The following is a 19,930-nucleotide window of genomic DNA, read 5'->3' as shown; positions in this document are numbered from 1 at the left end:
TGTGAGTCCGCCCCCACCCGTCCTCTCTGGGTCTGTGAGTCCGTCCCCCCCCTCCCGTCCTCTCTGGGTCTGTGAGTCGTGCCCCCCCCCCACCCCCACCCGTCCTCTCTGGGTCTGTGAGTTCGTCCCCCTCACCCGTCCTCTCGGGGTCTGTGAGTTCCCCCCCCTCACCCGTCCTCTCGGGGTCTGTGAGTTCCCCCCCCTCACCCGTCCTCTCGGGGTCTGTGATTCCCCCCTCACCCGTCCTCTCGTGGGTCTGTGATTCCCCCCCTCACCCGTCCTCTCGGGGTCTGTGATTCCCCCTCCCAACCCGTCCTCTCGGGGTCTGTGATTCCCCCTCCCACCCGTCCTCTCGGGGTCTGTGATTCCCCCTCCCACCCGTCCTCTCGGGGTCTGTGATTCCCCCTCCCACCCGTCCTCTCGGGGTCTGTGATTCCCCCTCCCACCCGTCCTCTCGGGGTCTGTGATTCCCCCTCCCACCCGTCCTCTCGGGGTCTGTGATTCCCCCTCCCACCCGTCCTCTCGGGGTCTGTGATTCCCCCTCCCACCCGTCCTCTCGGGGTCTGTGATTCCCCCTCCCACCCGTCCTCTCGGGGTCTGTGATTCCCCCTCCCACCCGTCCTCTCGGGGTCTGTGATTCCCCCTCCCACCCGTCCTCTCGGGGTCTGTGATTCCCCCTCCCACCCGTCCTCTCGGGGTCTGTGATTCCCCCTCCCACCCGTCCTCTCGGGGTCTGTGATTCCCCCTCCCACCCGTCCTCTCGGGGTCTGTGATTCCCCCTCCCACCCGTCCTCTCGGGGTCTGTGATTCCCCCTCCCACCCGTCCTCTCGGGGTCTGTGATTCCCCCTCCCACCCGTCCTCTCGGGGTCTGTGATTCCCCCTCCCACCCGTCCTCTCGGGGTCTGTGATTCCCCTCCCACCCTGTGTGACCCCTGGGGGTCTCTCCATGCTCCCCTCTCTGTAGTGACAGTCGGGATGAGGGGTGTCTCTGTGCTCCCCTCTCTGTAGTGACAGTCGGGGGGGTCTCTCTGTGCTCCCCTCTCTGTAGTGACAGTCGGGGTGTCTCTGTGCTCCCCGCTCTGTAGTGACAGTCGGGGGGGTGTCTCTATGCTCCCCTCTCCGTAGTGACAGTCGGGGGGGGGGGGTCTATCTGTGCTCCCCGCTCCGTAGTGACAGTCGGGGGGGTGTCTCTATGCTCCCCTCTCCGTAGTGACAGTCGGGGGGGGGGGGGGTCTATCTGTGCTCCCCTCTCTGTAGTGAGTCGGGGGGGGGGGGGGGGGGGCTGGTATCTCTATGCTCCCCTCTCTGTAGTGACAGTCGGGGGGGTGTCTCTGTGCTCCCCTCTCTGTAGTGACAGTCGGGGGGGTGTCTGTGCTCCCCTCTCTGTAGTGACAGTCGGGGGGGTGTCTCTGTGCTCCCCTCTCTGTAGTGACAGTCGGGGGGGTGTCTGTGCTCCCCTCTCTGTAGTGACAGTCGGGGGGGTGTCTCTGTGCTCCCCTCTCTGTAGTGACAGTCGGGGGGGTGTCTCTGTGCTCCCCTCTCTGTAGTGACAGTCGGGGGGGTCTCTCTGTGCTCCCCTCTCTGTAGTGACAGTCGGGGGGGTGTCTCTGTGCTCCCCTCTCTGTAGTGACAGTCGGGGGGGTGTCTCTGTGCTCCCCTCTCTGTAGTGACAGTCGGGGGGGGGGGGGTGTCTCTGTGCTCCCCTCTCTGTAGTGACAGTCGGGGGGGTGTCTGTGCTCCCCTCTCTGTAGTGACAGTCGGGGGGGGGGTCTCTGTGCTCCCCTCTCTGTAGTGACAGTCGGGGGGGGGTGTCTCTGTGCTCCCCTCTCTGTAGTGACAGTCGGGGGGGGGGGGTCTCTGTGCTCCCCTCTCTGTAGTGACAGTCGGGGGGGGGGGGGTGTCTCTGTGCTCCCCTCTCTGTAGTGACAGTCGGGGGGGGTCTATCTGTGCTCCCCTCTCTGTAGTGACAGTCGGGGGGGGGGTCTCTGTGCTCCCCTCTCTGTAGTGACAGTCGGGTGGGTCTCTCTGTGCTCCCCTCTCTGTAGTGAGAGTTGGGGGGGGGGGTGTCTCTGTGCTCCCCTCTCTGTAGTGAGTCGGGGGGGTCTCTCTGTGCTCCCCTCTCTGTAGTGAGAGTCGGGGGGGGGGGTATCTCTGTGCTCCCCTCTATGTAGTGAGAGTTGGGGGGGGGGGGTCTCTCTGTGCTCCCCTCTCTAGTGAGAGTTGGGGGGGGGGGGGGTCTCTCTGTGCTCCCCTCTCTGTAGTGAGAGTTAGGGGGAATGGGGGTCTCTCTGTGCTCCCCTCTCTGTAGTGACAGTCGGGGGGGTGGTATCTCTCTGCTCCCCTCTCTGTAGTGACAGTCGGGGGGGTGGTATCTCTCTGCTCCCCTCTCTGTAGTGACAGTCGGGGGGGTGGTATCTCTCTGCTCCCCTCTCTGTAGTGACAGTCGGGGGGCTGTCTCTGTGCTCCCCTCTCTGTAGTGACAGTCGGGGGGGTCTCTCTGTGCTCCCCTCTCTGTAGTGAGATTTGGGGGGGTCTCTCTGTGCTCCCCTCTCTGTAGTGAGAGTTGGGGGGGGGTCTCTCTGTGCTCCCCTCTCTGTAGTGAGAGTTGGGGGGGGGGGTATCTCTGTGCTCCCCTCTCTGTAGTGACAGTCGGGGGGGGTCTCTCTGTGCTCCCCTCTCTGTAGTGACAGTCGGGGGGGGGGGTCTCTCTGTGCTCCCCTCTCTGTAGTGACAGTCGGGGGGGGGGTCTCTCTGTGCTCCCCTCTCTAGTGAGAGTTGGGGGGGGGGGGTCTCTCTGTGCTCCCCTCTCTAGTGAGAGTTGGGGGGGGGGGTCTCTCTGTGCTCCCCTCTCTGTAGTGATATGTTGTCTTCCCATCCCTCTGATATATCTGTCTTTCCCCCCCAGTCTGCTCTGCGACCCATGCACCCACAGGCTCTGCATCCCACCCAGACCCTCCTCACTGCTCCGCAGATTGCGGTTCCCATGCAGCCCACCAAGGTAAGCTCACACCAGCTATCGGATCATCCAGAGGTGTTGTTCCTGCCCTTTAATGTGGCAGACGCAAACAATATATGGGTTAGTCAACAGGAAGGAGCACGCCGAAGACATGCGTGACCTAGATGCGTGTTCTCGGCGTCCTACTGGCCACAGCATCCGTGTGAGGCGAGTGGAGGTCCCCATTGTTCTGTGCGTTAGTGAATCATGGGCCTTATTCTAGGTCACTCTTTCTTAGATGAACAACCATGTGCACTGCAGGGGGGCAGATGTAACTTGTGCAGAGAGAATAGTTTGATTGGCAGCGACCAGCACTGGTTTTGCCTATTACAATGGTCATTAATAATTTGCATTGGTCCTCAGCCATCCACCCGAGGCACCCCTGCAAGGGTCCCAAGGCACGCCAGTTTGGGGACCACTGGTCTAAGCCCTAGACACACACTATTATATACACGCTACAAATCCCAGCTCGCACCTAATAGCCTGTGTGAGGTACAGGGGCGCGGGCGCACGAGACGCTTGGCAAACGGAGCCTGGCGCCGGTCCCTGCCGCCTCCCCTGCTGGTCCCCCTTGCCCTGAAGCGCAGACGCTGCCCAGCCGCCGTGATACTGGGACATGCGTGCATGTGAGACACAGGCGGGTCCCAGTCTCTATCGCCGGCGCTCGCCAACGCAAGGGATCTGGCCAAGGATGGCAGACGCTCCATCTGTATTAGATGATGAGTGTATGTAAGCTGGGAGCGGACGCGGCTGCTGGTCCTGCTCTCTCAAAATGTATGTAACGGACTCTCCCAGGGCACAGCTCAACATTACTGGACAGCAGCCGGCGCGGGGTACGGGATGCGTGAGACGTCGGGGGCACGGGATGCGTGAGACGTCGGGGGCACGGGATGCGTGAGACGTCGGGGGTACGGGATGCGTGAGACGTCGGGGGTACAGGATGCGTGAGACGTCAGGGGTACGGGATGCGTGAGACATCGGGGGTACAGGATGCGTGAGACGTCGGGGGGTACGGGATGCGTGAGACGTCGGGGGGTACGGGATGCGTGAGACGTCGGGTACAGGATGCGTGAGACGTCAGGGGTACGGGATGCGTGAGACATCGGGGGGTACGGGATGCGTGAGACGTCGGGGGGTACGGGATGCGTGAGACGTCGGGTACAGGATGCGTGAGACGTTGGGGGGGTACAGGATGTCTGAGACGTCGGGGGGGTACGGGATGCGTGAGACGTCGGGTACAGGATGCCTGAGACGTCGGGGGGGTACAGGATGCCTGAGACGTCAGGGGTACAGGATGCGTGAGACATCGGGGGGTACGGGATGCGTGAGACGTCGGGGGGTACGGGATGCGTGAGACGTCGGGGGGGTACAGGATGTCTGAGACGTCGGGGGGGTACGGGATGCGTGAGACGTCGGGTACAGGATGCCTGAGACGTCGGGGGGGTACAGGATGCCTGAGACATCGGGGGTACAGGATGCGTGAGACGTCGGGGGGTACGGGATGCGTGAGACGTCGGGTACAGGATGCGTGAGACGTCGGGGGGTACGGGATGCGTGAGACGTCGGGTACAGGATGCGTGAGACGTCGGGGGGGGTACAGGATGCGTGAGACGTCGGGGGGGGTACGGGATGCGTGAGACGTCGGGGGGTACAGGATGCCTGAGACGTCGGGGGGGTACAGGATGCCTGAGACGTCGGGGGGGTACAGGATGCCTGAGACGTCGGGGGGGTACAGGATGCCTGAGACGTCGGGGGGTACGGGATGCGTGAGACGTCGGGGGTACAGGATGCCTGAGACGTCGGGGGTACAGGATGCGTGAGACGTCGGGGGTACAACAGGGTTCATTAAAAATCAATTAACAAAAATCTATAAAAGGAAATTAGTCCACTGCCCTGTTTCCTGCACTCATCCTCCTCCCCGCTCACTGTTTCCTGCACTCATCCTCCTCCCCGCTCACACTCACTGTTTCCTGCACTCATCCTCCTCCCCGCTCACTGTTTCCTGCACTCATCCTCCTCCCCGCTCACTGTTTCCTGCACTCATCCTCCTTCCCGCTCACTGTTTCCTGCACTCATCCTCCTCCCCGCTCACACTCACTGTTTCCTGCACTCATCCTCCTCCCCGCTCACTGTTTCCTGCACTCATCCTCCTCCCCGCTCACTGTTTCCTGCACTCATCCTCCTCCCCGCTCACTGTTTCCTGCACTCATCCTCCTCCCCGCTCACACTCACTGTTTCCTGCACTCATCCTCCTCCCCGCTCACTGTTTCCTGCACTCATCCTCCTCCCCGCTCACTGTTTCCTGCACTCATCCTCCTCCCCGCTCACACTCACTGTTTCCTGCACTCATCCTCCTCCCCGCTCACTGTTTCCTGCACTCATCCTCCTCCCCGCTCACTGTTTCCTGCACTCATCCTCCTCCCCGCTCACTGTTTCCAGCACTCATCCTCCTCCCCGCTCACACTCACTGTTTCCTGCACTCATCCTCCTCCCCGCTCACTGTTTCCTGCACTCATCCTCCTCCCCGCTCACTGTTTCCTGCACTCATCCTCCTCCCCGCTCACTGTTTCCTGCACTCATCCTCCTCCCCGCTCACTGTTTCCTGCACTCATCCTCCTCCCCGCTCACACTCACTGTTTCCTGCACTCATCCTCCTCCCCGCTCACTGTTTCCTGCACTCATCCTCCTCCCCGCTCACTGTTTCCTGCACTCATCCTCCTCCCCGCTCACTGTTTCCTGCACTCATCCTCCTCCCTGTTTACTGTTTCCTGCACTCATCCTCCTCCCCGCTCACTGTTTCCTGCACTCATCCTCCTTCCCCGCTCACTGTTTCCTGCACTCATCCTCCTCCCCGCTCACACTCACTGTTTCCTGCACTCATCCTCCTCCCCGCTCACTGTTTCCTGCACTCATCCTCCTCTCTGCTCACTGTTTCCTGCACTCATCCTCCTCCCCGCTCACTGTTTCCTGCACTCATCCTCCTCCCTGTTTACTGTTTCCTGCACTCATCCTCCTCCCCGCTCACTGTTTCCTGCACTCATCCTCCTTCCCCGCTCACTGTTTCCTGCACTCATCCTCCTCCCCGCTCACACTCACTGTTTCCTGCACTCATCCTCCTCCCCGCTCACTGTTTCCTGCACTCATCCTCCTCTCTGCTCACTGTTTCCTGCACTCATCCTCCTCCCCGCTCACTGTTACCTGCACTCATCCTCCTCCCTGCTCACTGTTTCCTGCACTCATCCTCCTCCCCGCTCACTGTTTCCTGCACTCATCCTCCTCCCTGTTTACTGTTTCCTGCACTCATCCTCCTCCCCGCTCACTGTTTCCTGCACTCATCCTCCTTCCCCGCTCACTGTTTCCTGCACTCATCCTCCTCCCCGCTCACTGTTTCCTGCACTCATCCTCCTCCCCGCTCACTGTTTCCTGCACTCATCCTCCTCCCCGCTCACTGTTTCCTGCACTCATCCTCCTTCCCCGCTCACTGTTTCCTGCACTCATCCTCCTTCCCCGCTCACTGTTTCCTGCACTCATCCTCCTCCCCGCTCACACTCACTGTTTCCTGCACTCATCCTCCTCCCTGTTTACTGTTTCCTGCACTCATCCTCCTCCCCGCTCACTGTTTCCTGCACTCATCCTCCTCCCTGTTTACTGTTTCCTGCACTCATCCTCCTCCCCGCTCACTGTTTCCTACACTCATCCTCCTTCCCCGCTCACACTCACTGTTTCCTACACTCATCCTCCTCCCCGCTCACTGTTTCCTGCACTCATCCTCCTCACTGTTTCCTGCACTCATCCTCCTTCCCCGCTCACTGTTTCCTGCACTCATCCTCCTCCCCGCTCACACTCACGGTTTAGTCTTCGGGACACGTCAGGTGCCACAGGCATAACGCTGAGTAGCTGGAGTGGGAGAGGAAGCTTCCAGCACCCAAGAGGTTAAACTTCTTCCTCCTAGGCAGACCATGCTCCTCCCCTCCTCTGCCCCGCCTCCAGGCCAGAAAGCTCCATCTTTTTGGTGCTCGCAGGAGCCAACATGCACCTTAGAGGGGCTGCTATATTTAGCCGCCTTCATTTTATTTAAATTTTTTTGATTCTTATTTTCTCCTTCATCCACTAGGTGGCACTAGAGTTCACAGTGGGGAATAGAGGTCGACTACTAGCAGAATTATACAAGTGTGGCTGGCTCCTCCCCTCTACTTCCCCACACCAGTCTTAGATTGTGCCCTGCAGGTGCTGGGTGCAGTGTTTACTCTCAGGGCAAATAGAAATGTTATTTTTGATTATATATTTAATTTGGTCTAATTTTACACTAAGGACAGAAAGGCGGCTTCTGCCAACTGCCTGTCTGCACCGTGGGAGCTGCCGGGGGGACCCCAGCATCACTGCTTGAAGTTTACGCCGGGGCTCCTGGCACCACTGCTCCTGAGTGACCGGACGGAACTGCATGCAGCCTTACCGCCAAAAAGGCAGCGTGAGTATGCCCGGGCTCTCCGTTAGCGGGGAAGTCCGGGTAAATGGCAATACAGAGAGAAGCGGCCATTTGAAACCGTGCGCCATATAGATGGGGCGGAGCTTAGCGCTGCAAAGGGGATTCCAGCTTCCTCTGTGGTGGCTAAGGACCCAAATCTGTTGCTTCCAGCCTCAGAGGGGATCCATTGTATTGCTGTTGGCTTTCTAGAAGAGTTAGGCTGTGTATTAAATGTTAGTCATAGCGCTCCTGTGTTATATACCGTAGCGCAGTATTGACTTGTGGCGGCCCTCTTACTGCTCTCCCGTCCGGTCTCTAACTTTTCTCTTTCCTCCACTAGGTGACACTGGAGAGTTACAGTGGGGAATAGAAGGGCGACCACAGGGAGCTTGGGCACTTTAGAATAATTATCAGTGACTAACTCCTCCCCTTCTACTTCCTCCCCTAGCCAGTCTTAGCATGTGCCCGGAGGGAGCTGGGTGCACTTTAGAATAATTATCAGAGACTAACTCCTCCCCTTCTACTTCCTCCCCTAGAAAGTCTTAGCATGTGCCCGGAGGGAGCTGGGTGCATTTAGGTCACTCCTGGCTTTTTGTTTTTAGAGACCTGCAATCAGCAGAGAGGACAGGCAGGTAGTCCCTGTCCCTGCCTGCCTGCGACGAGGGCACTGTTGGCGGGTCCGGTCGCAGCTGCATGCAGTTTGCCTCCGATACCCGGCTGCTGGAACCACCGTTCCTGAGGTCCGGTCACCGCTGCACGCAGCGCGCCTTGCAGACCATTCAGCCTAGCCGCATCCAAAAGCACAGTGTTCCCTGGTTCCCCGTTAGCAGGGGATCCTGGTATTTTTTATAATACGCGGCACAGCACTTTAAAAGAAAGGCGCCAAATGGGGTGGAGCTTAGCGCGTTATGCGCTAGTGACGGCTGTCGGTGTCTTCCGCTACCTTCACACTGCAGAGTACCCGAGGCAGCGGCCGTTCTGACAGCAGCGCAGATCTCCCTCCTGGGCGTAAAGTGCGGTGACTCTTCTCCAACTGAGAGTTCACAGTGGGACATAGAGCGGTCAGGAGAGCCTTGGACTGTGTCCAAATATATCTGTATCTGCCTCTAGGCAGGACAGAGATGCAGCTTGGGGTCTAGATAGATAGAATTGGCTTCTGCAGTGGAAGGTTTATCAAAAGCCTTCAGCCGGGGCTTACCATTGCATCTGGCGGGCTTACTTTTCCTGATGTCGTGCTCGATGATTCAATCCCAGGATTTACCTCTTAGCCAGGATCCTGTCCTTACAGAAGGGCCTGGAGGCGGGATTATGATGGTCTTCTTTGAAGTTACAGGTTTCGGCTTTGTCCATCTTGTTCTGTAGGAAGTTGGCATTGTTGCCGGATGTCCGCACATTCCTGCAGGGTGTCCTGCATATCCAGCCTCCCTTTGTTACCCCAGTTGCCCCGTGGGACCTTTCCCTGGTACTCACTGGTCTTCAGGCCCCACCATATGAACCTTTGTGGTCAGTGGACCTTTTTTGGCTCACCTTTAAGACAGTTTACCTGTTGGTGATTGCTTCAGCCAGGAGAGTGTCTGACCTATCAGTCCTTAGAAATTGTTCCTTTCAGGTTTCACGTCAATCAGGAGGTTGTGGTCCGAGCCTTTTGTAGGCCGGATGCTTCTCCTGCGCAGTCTTCTATGGATGTTGTCCGTGCCTTACACATCTATGTACGCAGCACTAAGGCCTTCTGGAAATCAAACTCTCTTTGTGCTTTATGCGTTTCAGGGGAGGTTGGCCTGCTACTAAGCAGATGATTGCCCGCTGGCTTTACACTGTCATCAGACAGGCATACTGCGGGGGTCCGGGCTCATTCCACTAGGTCTGTGGGTAAGTTTTGGGATGTTAGGGGCGGTGCAGTAGCTGAGCAAAGGCGTCAACTTAGTCGTCTGCCAATACTTTCTTGCGCTTTTATGCCTTCGATAGGACTCCCAGGACTCGGCATTTGGCCAGAGTGTACTTGCTGCGGCACAGGCGCGTCCCCACCTATAGGTGTCTGCTTTAGGACATCCCCGCGTTGGCCCCGTGGCCCCTGACATGTCCCGAAGAATAAAAGATTTGTCTTATCTGTTAAATCTTTCTTCAAGGACGTCAGGGGCCACAGGGATCCCTCCCTGCCGCGCCTGCTTTAGTTCTGTTACTGTTATAGTCACCTAGTTCCTCTGTTGTGTGAACTAGACTGTGCTCAGAATGTGTTTCTGTGCGGTGCTTCTTATCCTTCTCTCTTGTGAAAAACCGGAGTTGTCTGGCCTGGAGGCGGGGTAGAGGAGGGGGAGGAGACTGGTCTGAATGGGAAGGAGTTTAACCTCTTGGGTGCTGGAAGCTTCCTCCCACTCCCTACCCAGCGTTAGCCTGTGGCCCCTGATGTCCTTGAAGATTTAACAGGTAAGTCATAAATCTCCTTTTCCTGCACTCATCATCCTCTTCCTCCTCACTCACTATTTCCTGCACTCATCATCCTCTTCCTCCTCGCTCACTATTTCCTGCACTCCTCCTACTCGCTCACATTCACTGTTTCCTACACTCTTCCTCACCTCTCTACCTCCACTCACTATTTCCTGCACAATTCCTCACCTCTCTCTACCGCCACTCACTATTTCCTGCACTCCTTTCTCCTCCTAACTCTCACTGTTTCCTGCCCTCTTCCTCACCTCTCTCTACCTCCACTCACTGTTTCCTACTCTCTTCCTCACCTCTCTCTACCTCCACTCACTATTTCCTACACTCTTCCTCACCTCTCTCTACCTCCACTCACTGTTTCCTACACTCTTCCTCACCTCTCTCTACCTCCACTCACTATTCCTGCCCTCCTTTCTCCTCCTAACTCTCACTGTTTCCTGCCCTCTTTGTTCTCTCTCTCTTCCTGCACTCACCTCCCATCTGTTGTGTTCTCTTTGCAGTCGGCGTTGTCTTACTCCCACCCCACACGCTCGGCATCCCCTGGAGGATACCCCCACGGGACTCCCCCTCAGCAGGCACACACGGTAAGCCGCTGTCATCTACACTGCATTAAATGCTGATTTTCATAGTAAAGTAATTTGCTTGCAGATTTCTGACCTTTGACCTTTTTTTGTTTTCTCAGTCTGGATTCCAGGCGTCCCCCCAGCAAACCCCTCGTCTTCCATTTATGCAGCATGGACAGAGCCAGCGATTTTACCACAAATAACAGTGTTCTAGGAGTCTCTCCGTACAGCCGCACGTGGCAGTCATCTCACCGCCACTGGCTCTCTATGCCATTATTGTAACATGACCGCTCCGATCCCCCCTCATCATCATTATAACCTATCGCCACAGACCCCCCCCATCCTCATTGTACCGTGACGATTCCCCCCCCCCCCCAATTCTCATTGCAACATGACCACGCCGATCCCCCATCATCATTGTACCCTGATAGCGCCGATCTCCCCCCCAATGCTCATTACAATATGACTGTGCCAATCCCCCATCCTCGTAATCTCTCACTGCAGATCCCCCCCCATCCTCATTGTACCGTGACGATCCCCCCCCCCCCCCAATTCTCATTGCAACATGACCACGCCGATCCCCCATCATCATTGTACCCTGATAGCGCCGATCTCCCCCCCCCAATGCTCATTACAATATGACTGTGCCAATCCCCCATCCTCGTAATCTCTCACTGCAGATCCCCCCCATCCTCATTGTACCCTGAGCGCCAATTCCCCCTCCCCCAATTCTCATTGCAACATGACCACGCCATCATCATTATAACCTGACAGCACCAATCCCCCCCCCATCCTCATTGTAACCTGACAGTGCCGACACCCCCCATCCTCATTGTAACCTCTTGCCGCAGACCCCCCATCCTCCATGTAACCTGATAGCGCCGATTCCCCCCAATACTCATTGCAACATGACCGCACCGATTCCCCCCATCATCATTATAACCTGACCGTGCTGATTCCCTCCTCCCCCCCCATCCTCCATGTAACCTGACAGTGTCTAACCCCCCATCCTCCATGTAACCTGACAGTGCCGATTCCCCCCAATACTCATTGCAACATGACCGCACCGATTCCCCCCCCCCCCCCCATCATTATTATAACCTGACCGTGCTGTTTCCCTCCTCCCCCCCCATCCTCCATGTAACCTGACAGTGCCGATTCCCCCCCCAATTCTCATTGTAACCTGACAGTGCCGATCCCCCCCATCCTCATTTTAACCTGACAGCGCAGACCCCCCCCCCTCCCCCCAATCCTCATTTAACCCTGACCGCACCAATCCCCCCCCCATCATCATTATAACCTGACCGGACCGTGCTGATAAACCTCCTCCCCCCCCCCCCCCATCCTCCATGTAACCTGACAGTGTCGAACACCCATCCTGACAGTGCTGATCCCCCCCCCCCCAATTCTCATTGTAACCTGACAGCGCTGATCCCCTCATCCTCATTTTAACCTGACAGCGCTGATTCCCTCCGCCCCCCATCCTCAGTGTAACCTCTCGCCCCAGACACCAAAACCACCACCACCCCCCCCCCTGCATCCTCATTGTACCCTGACAGCGCCGATCCCCCCCATCCTCAGTGTAACCTCTCGCCGCAGACACCACCACCACCACCCCCCCCCCCCCCCCCGCATCCTCATTGTACCCTGACAGCGCCGATCCCCCCCATCCTCAGTGTAACCTCTCGCCGCAGACCCCCGTCCTCATTGTACCCCGACAGCGCTGACACTCCCTCCCCATCCCAAGCTGCCAGCGCCGGTGTCCCCCCCCCCCATCCTCAGTGTAACCTCTCGCCGCAGACCCCCGTCCTCATTGTACCCTGACAGCGCTGACACTCCCTCCCCATCCCCATTGCAAGCTGCCAGCGCCGGTGTCCCCGTTCCCCCCCCCCCCCCCATCCTCAGTGTAACCTCTCGCCGCAGACACACACACACCGTCCTCATTGTACCCTGGCAGCACCGATTTCCCCCCCCCCCATCCTCAGTGTAACCTCTCGCCGCAGACACCACCCCCCCCCCATCCTCATTGTACCCTGGCAGCACCGATTCCCCCCCCCTCCCCCATCCTCAGTGTAACCTCTCGCCGCAGACACCACCCCCCCCCCCCATCCTCATTGTACCCTGACAGCGCCAATTCCCCCCCCCCCCCCCATCATCAGTGCAACCTGACAGCGCTGAAACACCACCACCCCCCCCCCCCCCCCCCCCCCATCCTCAGTGTAACCTGACAGCGCTGACACATACACACACACCCCCATCCTCAGTGTAACCTGACAACGCAGCCCCCTGTAACGTGGCGTGTGCTGGGAACAGTCCTGTTTACCGTACATGTTACATTCTGAGACTCTTACTAACATGAACGCAGTTTGTGACTTCTGCTGTTAACAGTAAAACTTACATCTCACAAACATTTGCTTTCCTTGTGTTATTGGCATCTACAGACTATTTCCTCAGCAAGGTCCATAGCCATCCACAGGAGTCACATTAGGGTGAACAGGGCAATAAACGGATTAATTTTCAGGTCCCAGGATGCTCCGGTTCACCTCCCACATAACCTGCCTTGTAGGGTGCGTCTGTGGCCGGCCACCATTATCCTGGGCTGCTCTGGCAGAAAATAACCTTTATTCTTCGGGACACGTCAGCGGCCACAGGCTAAAGCTGGGTGTGGCCAGAAAGCCCGGAACACATGTGTAATGGCTGCCATGGCGCTGAAGTGGTTAAGCCATTTTGGACAAGGGCACTGTGTATATTTCTGGAGGAAGGGATTTAGCCATCTTTGTGAATAGGAAAAAGGATGCTAAACAGTCCTTTTGCTAATGGCTGGGATCGGGATTTGTGTCCGTAGTTCCTGTGTGAAGGTGTTAGTAAGGAGCCCAGCACTGGGGCACAATAACACAGTAAGAACACCTATTGTAAAGGTGCCCACAGACGCATCGATCCCGGCGTGCGTTCTGTGCTTAACTAGCACACATAGCATCGCATCGTATGCCTTGTGCATGCGATGCTATGCGATAAAAAGCTAGTACAAAAAGTAAGAGAGGGGGGGTGGGTTTTTCATTCGCACAAGACAAAGAATATGTGTACTACGGACCCCTAATAAATCCTCCGAAATTTATCAGTTTCTGGGGAGCAGGGGTGACTACCCTTGGACACAATGTAATTGCAAGCAGAAAGAAGAAAAAGGGTGTCCTTTTGGTGGGTGCACCTTAAATAAATTGACTGTTTAAGAATTAACCTTTATTGTTTATTTATTAAAAGGCTGCAAAAAAATGTTTAAAAAACATATATAGACATATACAGTTAGGGATGACACACATAAAACAAAGGTGGCGGGCAGGGATTGCTCTGTTATAATCTTTATTGACAAATATATGAGATGTGACGTTCAGCAGTGTTTCAGACTAGTGGATCTGTGCAGTGGGTTGGTAGTGTTAATACTTATGCCAACCTCTTCCAACTGCCAGGATCTCTGTATGTCTGAGCTGGGTAATCGTATCCCAGTATATCACAATTACTTTAGAAATATATATAAGTGTGACAAATAAGGGTTATTACCCATAAGTGGCACCCGATATTGTTCGATATACACTGATATATTAACCCGGTTCTCCCAGTTAGAGATAGATTTAATGCTGTATAGACCTCTATAGTTCACTTTGTACGGTAGTCTGTAGGCTAAGTGGCCTATCCAAGATAGACACAATGCTGCACTGGGTGTAGTGTCGACCAGTATCAAAGTGTTATATTAAATTGTTACACACACTGCCACCAGACGGTAATCTGCAGAGTGCATTAGGTCTTATGGTACTAAGTGGGGTGTCGCTCTGTATAATCGCAGAGGGACCTCAACCCCTAAATAGAGTCTCAGATATGTTTTATGTGTGTCATCCCTAACTGTATATGTCTATATATGTTTTTTAAACATTTTTTCGCAGCCTTTTAATAAATAAACAATAAAGGTTAATTCTTAAACAGTCAATTTATTTAAGGTGCACCCACCAAAAGGACACCCTTTTTCTTCTTTCTAGTACAAAAAGTATGTGCAGCACATACTTTTTGTACTGTGCAATGAGGTGCCGCGGGAGCGCGCACCCCATAGCATCGCACCGCCTGGATCGGTGCGTGTGTGGGCACCTTAAGTTATATGTGCAGGCACTGAGCTGGGACTACATGTCCCATGCTGCAGTGCTGCAGGGGGATGAAGCCTGTGTAAGATAATGTATAAAGTGTACAATGCATTTAACGTGTTGTGGAGCGTGTGCAGTGCACAGGCTCAGGGTGTACAGAGTAACACGTGTGTGCTTTAAATGTATTTTAAAGAAAAACTGCACTTACTGTAACTGCTGTGTCCAGAGTCCTGTGTGGGCTGCTGGGTTCCCCCCAGTCTTTACCCCAAAAACGGAACGCTTTCCCAGACAACCTCCAAGCTGGGAACTGCACGGAACATCAACTTTCTAACAAGCTGAGTGGTTCCATGGGGTCAGGGCTGCCCATCTCTGGAGCTCACGGCTGGGCTAGAGGTGTTCAGCTGGTCCCCTGGCAGGCTCCTGGAAGTAGGTTGTTAAAACCGAAATAACGCATCAATAATTCTATGCTTTTGTTACAATCTGTTTTCTCAAATATTGTTATTATTGCTGCAGGTGGCGTTAGCTTGTTGCACAAGGTACCAGCCACGGCGTATGAGGCCTACCCTTTGTGCTAAGCAGCAGGTGTTTGTTAGAAGCAGCAACCATTTTGGCAACTATGACTTGCATAATAACATTATAAAATGGCTGAAGATACAGAACAGTGCTGTAAAAGTAATTCTTTATAGAGAATTGTTTTTGGTTTTAGAAGCTTAAGAATGTGATGTTGACAGTATAATGGAGCAAAGTTTAAATCACTGGCAATGATTTTCTACTTTTTTTTTTTTATTTCTTTAAATGACAGTATTTTTGGTTTGTTTTTATTTTATGACCGCGGTTGGATTGTTTGGTGTATATTGTCTGCTGAGGATATTGCTGAAGTAACTAATCTGTAGCGGTTGTTTTGATAATTAGAGTTTTTTTGTTTGTCCAATCTATAAATTTTAAGGACGTTGCATATATTTGTTGTAGGTTTCCCCGTGCTTATAATTTGGTGATTAGAGAGAGGAGGTTGTGCATTTACATTTCTTTCTGGTTGACTGGCCAGCAACATGTGGAAGAAATGGAATGCATGATTTATCCATAATCTGTATTGTTTGGAAACCCCCGGATTGGAGGGGGATCGGGAAAGACCAGTTAAACATGTATTTTTTATAAAGAAAGAAAAGCTTGTCGCTTTGTAGTGCACCTTAAAGAATTTTATCAGTCCTAAAATGTAACCTTTATTGGGATTAGGTTAAAATTGCGGAGTATAAAAACACACATACAGACATATCAGTGAAAACACACACCATAAATTGTTAAAAAGCTGTGTGTGTACGCTTCCTGCACTTAATACTGCCAGTCCTGGATTCAGAGTGGCCAGCGTCTTTTATGAGTATCCAGAATTTTTTCTTTTCTCACATTCTATGCTTCTCAGCTATCATGCTGGATACAAATTCAAGTGATCTCTGCCCTTAAATCTCTGCTGATTGTTGCTCTAAGAGCAAACTGACACTTTGCTGTTGGATACTTTATACAATGTTTATGCAATAAATTGGATGGATTTCCTGTGTATCATTCTATACATAATAATAAAGCAAAGCACAGTGCTGCGGATGTCTCACTGATGTAGCCTCTATTATTAAATTATTTAGGAAAAGCCAGGTCAGTGTGCTTGGTGCAATGGTAACGTATTTCGGCAACCATGTGCCTTTAAAGTGCTTTAGTTTTGCTTAATAAGCTGATTGGTCAGATTTCCCTTGCAATGTCAGGTTCTTCTGGTGAATATACAGGTTCAATCAGTATTGAGTTACCATTATTCACAGACTGTCATTCCTGTACAAGTCTGTAATGTACATTTATTTAGTTTAAGGTATTACCATAATTCACACACTGTTATGTAATTCTGCAAACAGTATTACTACATTCATTAGTTTGTTGCCCGCAAGTTAATTGAATAGTTTGTATGCAGCGACGCTGCTTTCTCTATTTACGCTGACACAGCGTGGCACAACTCTCAGGCTGTCAGCATCACATAAATCATTGGTAGGCTGCTTTTAACTGACATAGCGTGGCACAGTTGTCAGGCTGTCAGCATAACATATAGGCTCAGAGATACGGTAAACTGCTCTTATAAGAGCATTTGTATTTAGACGCTGGGTATGATACTCGGTCTCAGCCCTCACACGGAGGAAGTGCTATGGAAGACGTCACACACACAGACTGTGCGCCGACGTACGTTCCGCTATCGCTTCATCAGGGCAACCCGTCCTGACGTCCATGGGCAGGATAAGTACCGGTTTGCAGGTAATCTCCTCCAATGGGCTCCCTTGTCCATCACTGTTACCTCCTTCTCTTCCTCTCCTCCAATGAGGAGTGGATGGGCATTATCTTTCCCTCCCCTTCTTCTTTTCTGACACGTTCTATGTCGGTTATAGCCTTCATGAAGTGTCACTTTATTTTATTTTCAGTGTGTAACTGTAGAATTCCGCATCCACTGTGTATCTTTTATCATGTCAGTCAGCACACCCCTTTAATCTAAGATAAAAGTAATAAACCAACACAGTAGCAAATAGGGGGCCAACACATAAACAAAACAAAAAACTACGGTACTCTTGTGCGACTAACCACCCACCCCAAAATACAGTTAAACATGTCTACTGTATAAGGTGTATATAAGAAACTTAATAATATAAATAAATAGGGATCAATGTTAAAAGTGAGATTGGACGCAATTTTAGTGTTAAATGCCTCAATGCCCGCGATTTTTGCATAGGAAACAATGTTAAATGGGCCACAGAGCCCTAATAGTCCCCCTGAAGTCTTAAATGGCCCCCACAATTTTTAACGCCACCCCACGATCAACGTGAACCCGAAGCGTGGCGAGCGCAGCGAGCCCGCGAGGGGCGGCGGTACGCGTCCTCCAACCTTTTCATACCCCCACTATCCACGTCGGCGTGGAGTTGAGAATAGAATAGTGTGGCGAGCGCAGCGAGCCCGAAGCGTGGCGAGCGGACGCGGATACCTGTGAAGGTATCCGCGTCCGCTCGCCACGCTTCGGGCTCGGTGGCTCGCCACACTATTCTATTCTCAACTCCACGCCGACGTGGATAGTGGAGGTATGAAAAGGTCGGAGGACGCGTACCGCCGCCCCTCGCGGGCTCGCTGCGCTCGCCACGCTTCGGGTTGGCGTTGATCGTGGGGTGGCGTTAACAATTGTGGGGGCCATTTCAGACTTTAGGGTGATTATTTGGGCTCTGTGGCCCATTTAACATTGTTTCCTATGGAAAAATCGCGGGCATTGAACACTAAAATCGCGTCCAATCTCACTTTTAACATTGATCCCTATGGGAAATCGCGGGCATCGCATCGCACCCGTTTTTTAGTGCATGCGATGGGCGCCGTTCTAGGTAAAGAGTACCGAAAAGTGATATATATCGATGAGATATAAGTCCAATATAACATCTATTCTTAAAGGTTCATATTGATATATTAGACCAGGCATGCCCAAAGTCAGGCCCGGGGGCCAATTGCGGCCCATGCTGTCAAGCGGAAGCGGGCAGAGCATCTGATGTGGGAAGCACAGCACAGGACAATAAAGGTGGGGCCCTGGCAAGCACGCCTTTACCTTGCTGTCTGCTGCAGTGAGGAGGTGCCGGCCGCCACAGTCAGATGTGTTTGGCGTCCTACCCCTGCTGCTGCAATCGTATATCACCCTACTCCACAGTTACAGTGACAGCAGTATTTGGGGAGGGGGGCAGCAAGGGGGAAGCTTGCTCCTGTAACGAGCAGAGGAGGGGAACAGCGGGAGCCCAAGCATATCCTGTCCTTCCAGTTTCTGCTTTGCCTCTCCTTCCGCTGGCACACACAAGGGTCTGGGAAACATATATAGAAGGGAGGGGGCAGAGTGGAGGACATACAGTGAAGGAGGGTCAGGCTGGGGGACATACAGTGAATGGAGGCAGTGATGGCCATTCAGAGAAGGGGGGGCAGGCTGGGGGACATACAGTGAATGGGGGAAGAGTGGGGTACATATTGAATGGGAGTCATACAGTGAAGGAGGGTCAGGCTTGGGGACATACAATGAATGGACGCATTGATGGATATTAAGAGAAGGGGGGCAGGCTGGGGGACAGAGTGGGGAACATACAGTGAATGGGGGACATACAGTGAAGGAGGGGCAGGCTGGGGGACATACAGTGAAGGGGCAGGCTGGGGGACATAGAGTGAATGGGGGCAGAGTGGGGCACCATTCTGATGTGATTAATGATTCAAAGAATGTCAGGCTGAATGGTCGGCCCCCCACATTTTCACCAAACCAAATCTGGCCCTCGTCTCAAAGGGGGTTATTCTAGTCCATTCTTTCTGACAAAATCCTTCTTAGATGGACAAAACCATGTGCACTGCGGGTGGGGCAGATGTAACTTGTGTAGAGAGAATTAGATTTGGGTGGGGTTTTTCTTCAAAGTGAGATCTATATTGAAGTGTAAAATCATGCAGTCAGTATTTTCCCTGCACAGAAACAAAATAACTCACCCAAATCTAATTCTCTCTGCACATGTTACATCTGCCCCCCTGCAGTGCACATGGTTTTGTCCATCTAAGAAGGATTTTGTCAGAAAGAATGAACTAGAATAAACCCCAAAGTTTGGACACCCCTGTGTTAGACCATGTTTTCTGTTGGCAATTTCTATTGCCTATTTGCTTGATCTGGATACATATATCGAATCAGATATACCTTGAGTAATGCGCAGATAAGTCCTGGGTTTTATTCTTATGAATGGAAGGTAATGGAAGAACGGTAGTGATAACTGATCGGGGGTGGGGGGGGGGGTTTATAAGCCATTTTTTTGTTTTTTATTTGTGGTTAATTTCATTTTCATTGTTATTTTCAGGTTTGTTTTGAAAGGGGTACTAAATTGATAGTGTAGTTAAGGGGTTAATACTGTAACCGCAGTTAGATAAGCAGGGATACGGGTAGTGATCTAAACGTGTAATGTTCGCTTAGACAATGTGCAGATATGGTAACAGACTGACATATTGCATATCAATTTTTTATGATTTGATGAGTTGATTTTTCCTGTGAGAGTGCTGACCGGTAGCGAGATTCACAGGGGGTATCTGCCACCTACGTACAAGGTAGAATATATGGGAGAATGTATATGGGGACATGTAAAGACTGGTAACACGGAATGACAGTATGTGGGATGCGTTGGTATGATTACATTTGGGTAACATATAACGCAAGGTTAGGTTTGGGGGGGGGGGAATGTTTTTTTTTAACAAGACGTTGTTTTTATTTCTTTTTTGTCTTTGAAAGAGGTAACACCTTTTTAAGCATTTGTATGGGATCACAGAAAG

General features: G+C 53.1%; 1 protein-coding gene across 1 annotated transcript in view; it reads left to right on the top strand.

Annotated features, from left to right (window-relative positions):
* GPS2 (G protein pathway suppressor 2) overlaps positions 1-10,795 on the top strand; it is a 34,853-nt gene extending 24,058 nt beyond the window's left edge. Inside the window, exons 10-12 of the mRNA XM_083185915.1 lie at positions 2,907-2,999; positions 10,401-10,484; positions 10,583-10,795. Of these exons, the coding sequence (XP_083042041.1) occupies positions 2,907-2,999; positions 10,401-10,484; positions 10,583-10,666 (261 nt within the window). The 3' untranslated portion in view covers positions 10,667-10,795. The remainder of the gene's footprint in view (positions 1-2,906; positions 3,000-10,400; positions 10,485-10,582) is intronic.
* The last annotated feature ends 9,135 nt before the right edge of the window (positions 10,796-19,930 follow it).

The sequence above is a fragment of the Crinia signifera genome, chromosome 4 (genome assembly GCF_055691185.1).
Source record: "Crinia signifera chromosome 4, ASM5569118v1, whole genome shotgun sequence".
NCBI classification, from domain to species: Eukaryota; Metazoa; Chordata; class Amphibia; order Anura; family Myobatrachidae; genus Crinia; species Crinia signifera.
Note: the sequence above shows the minus strand (reverse complement) of the source record. Positions and strands in the feature narration are given on the sequence as shown.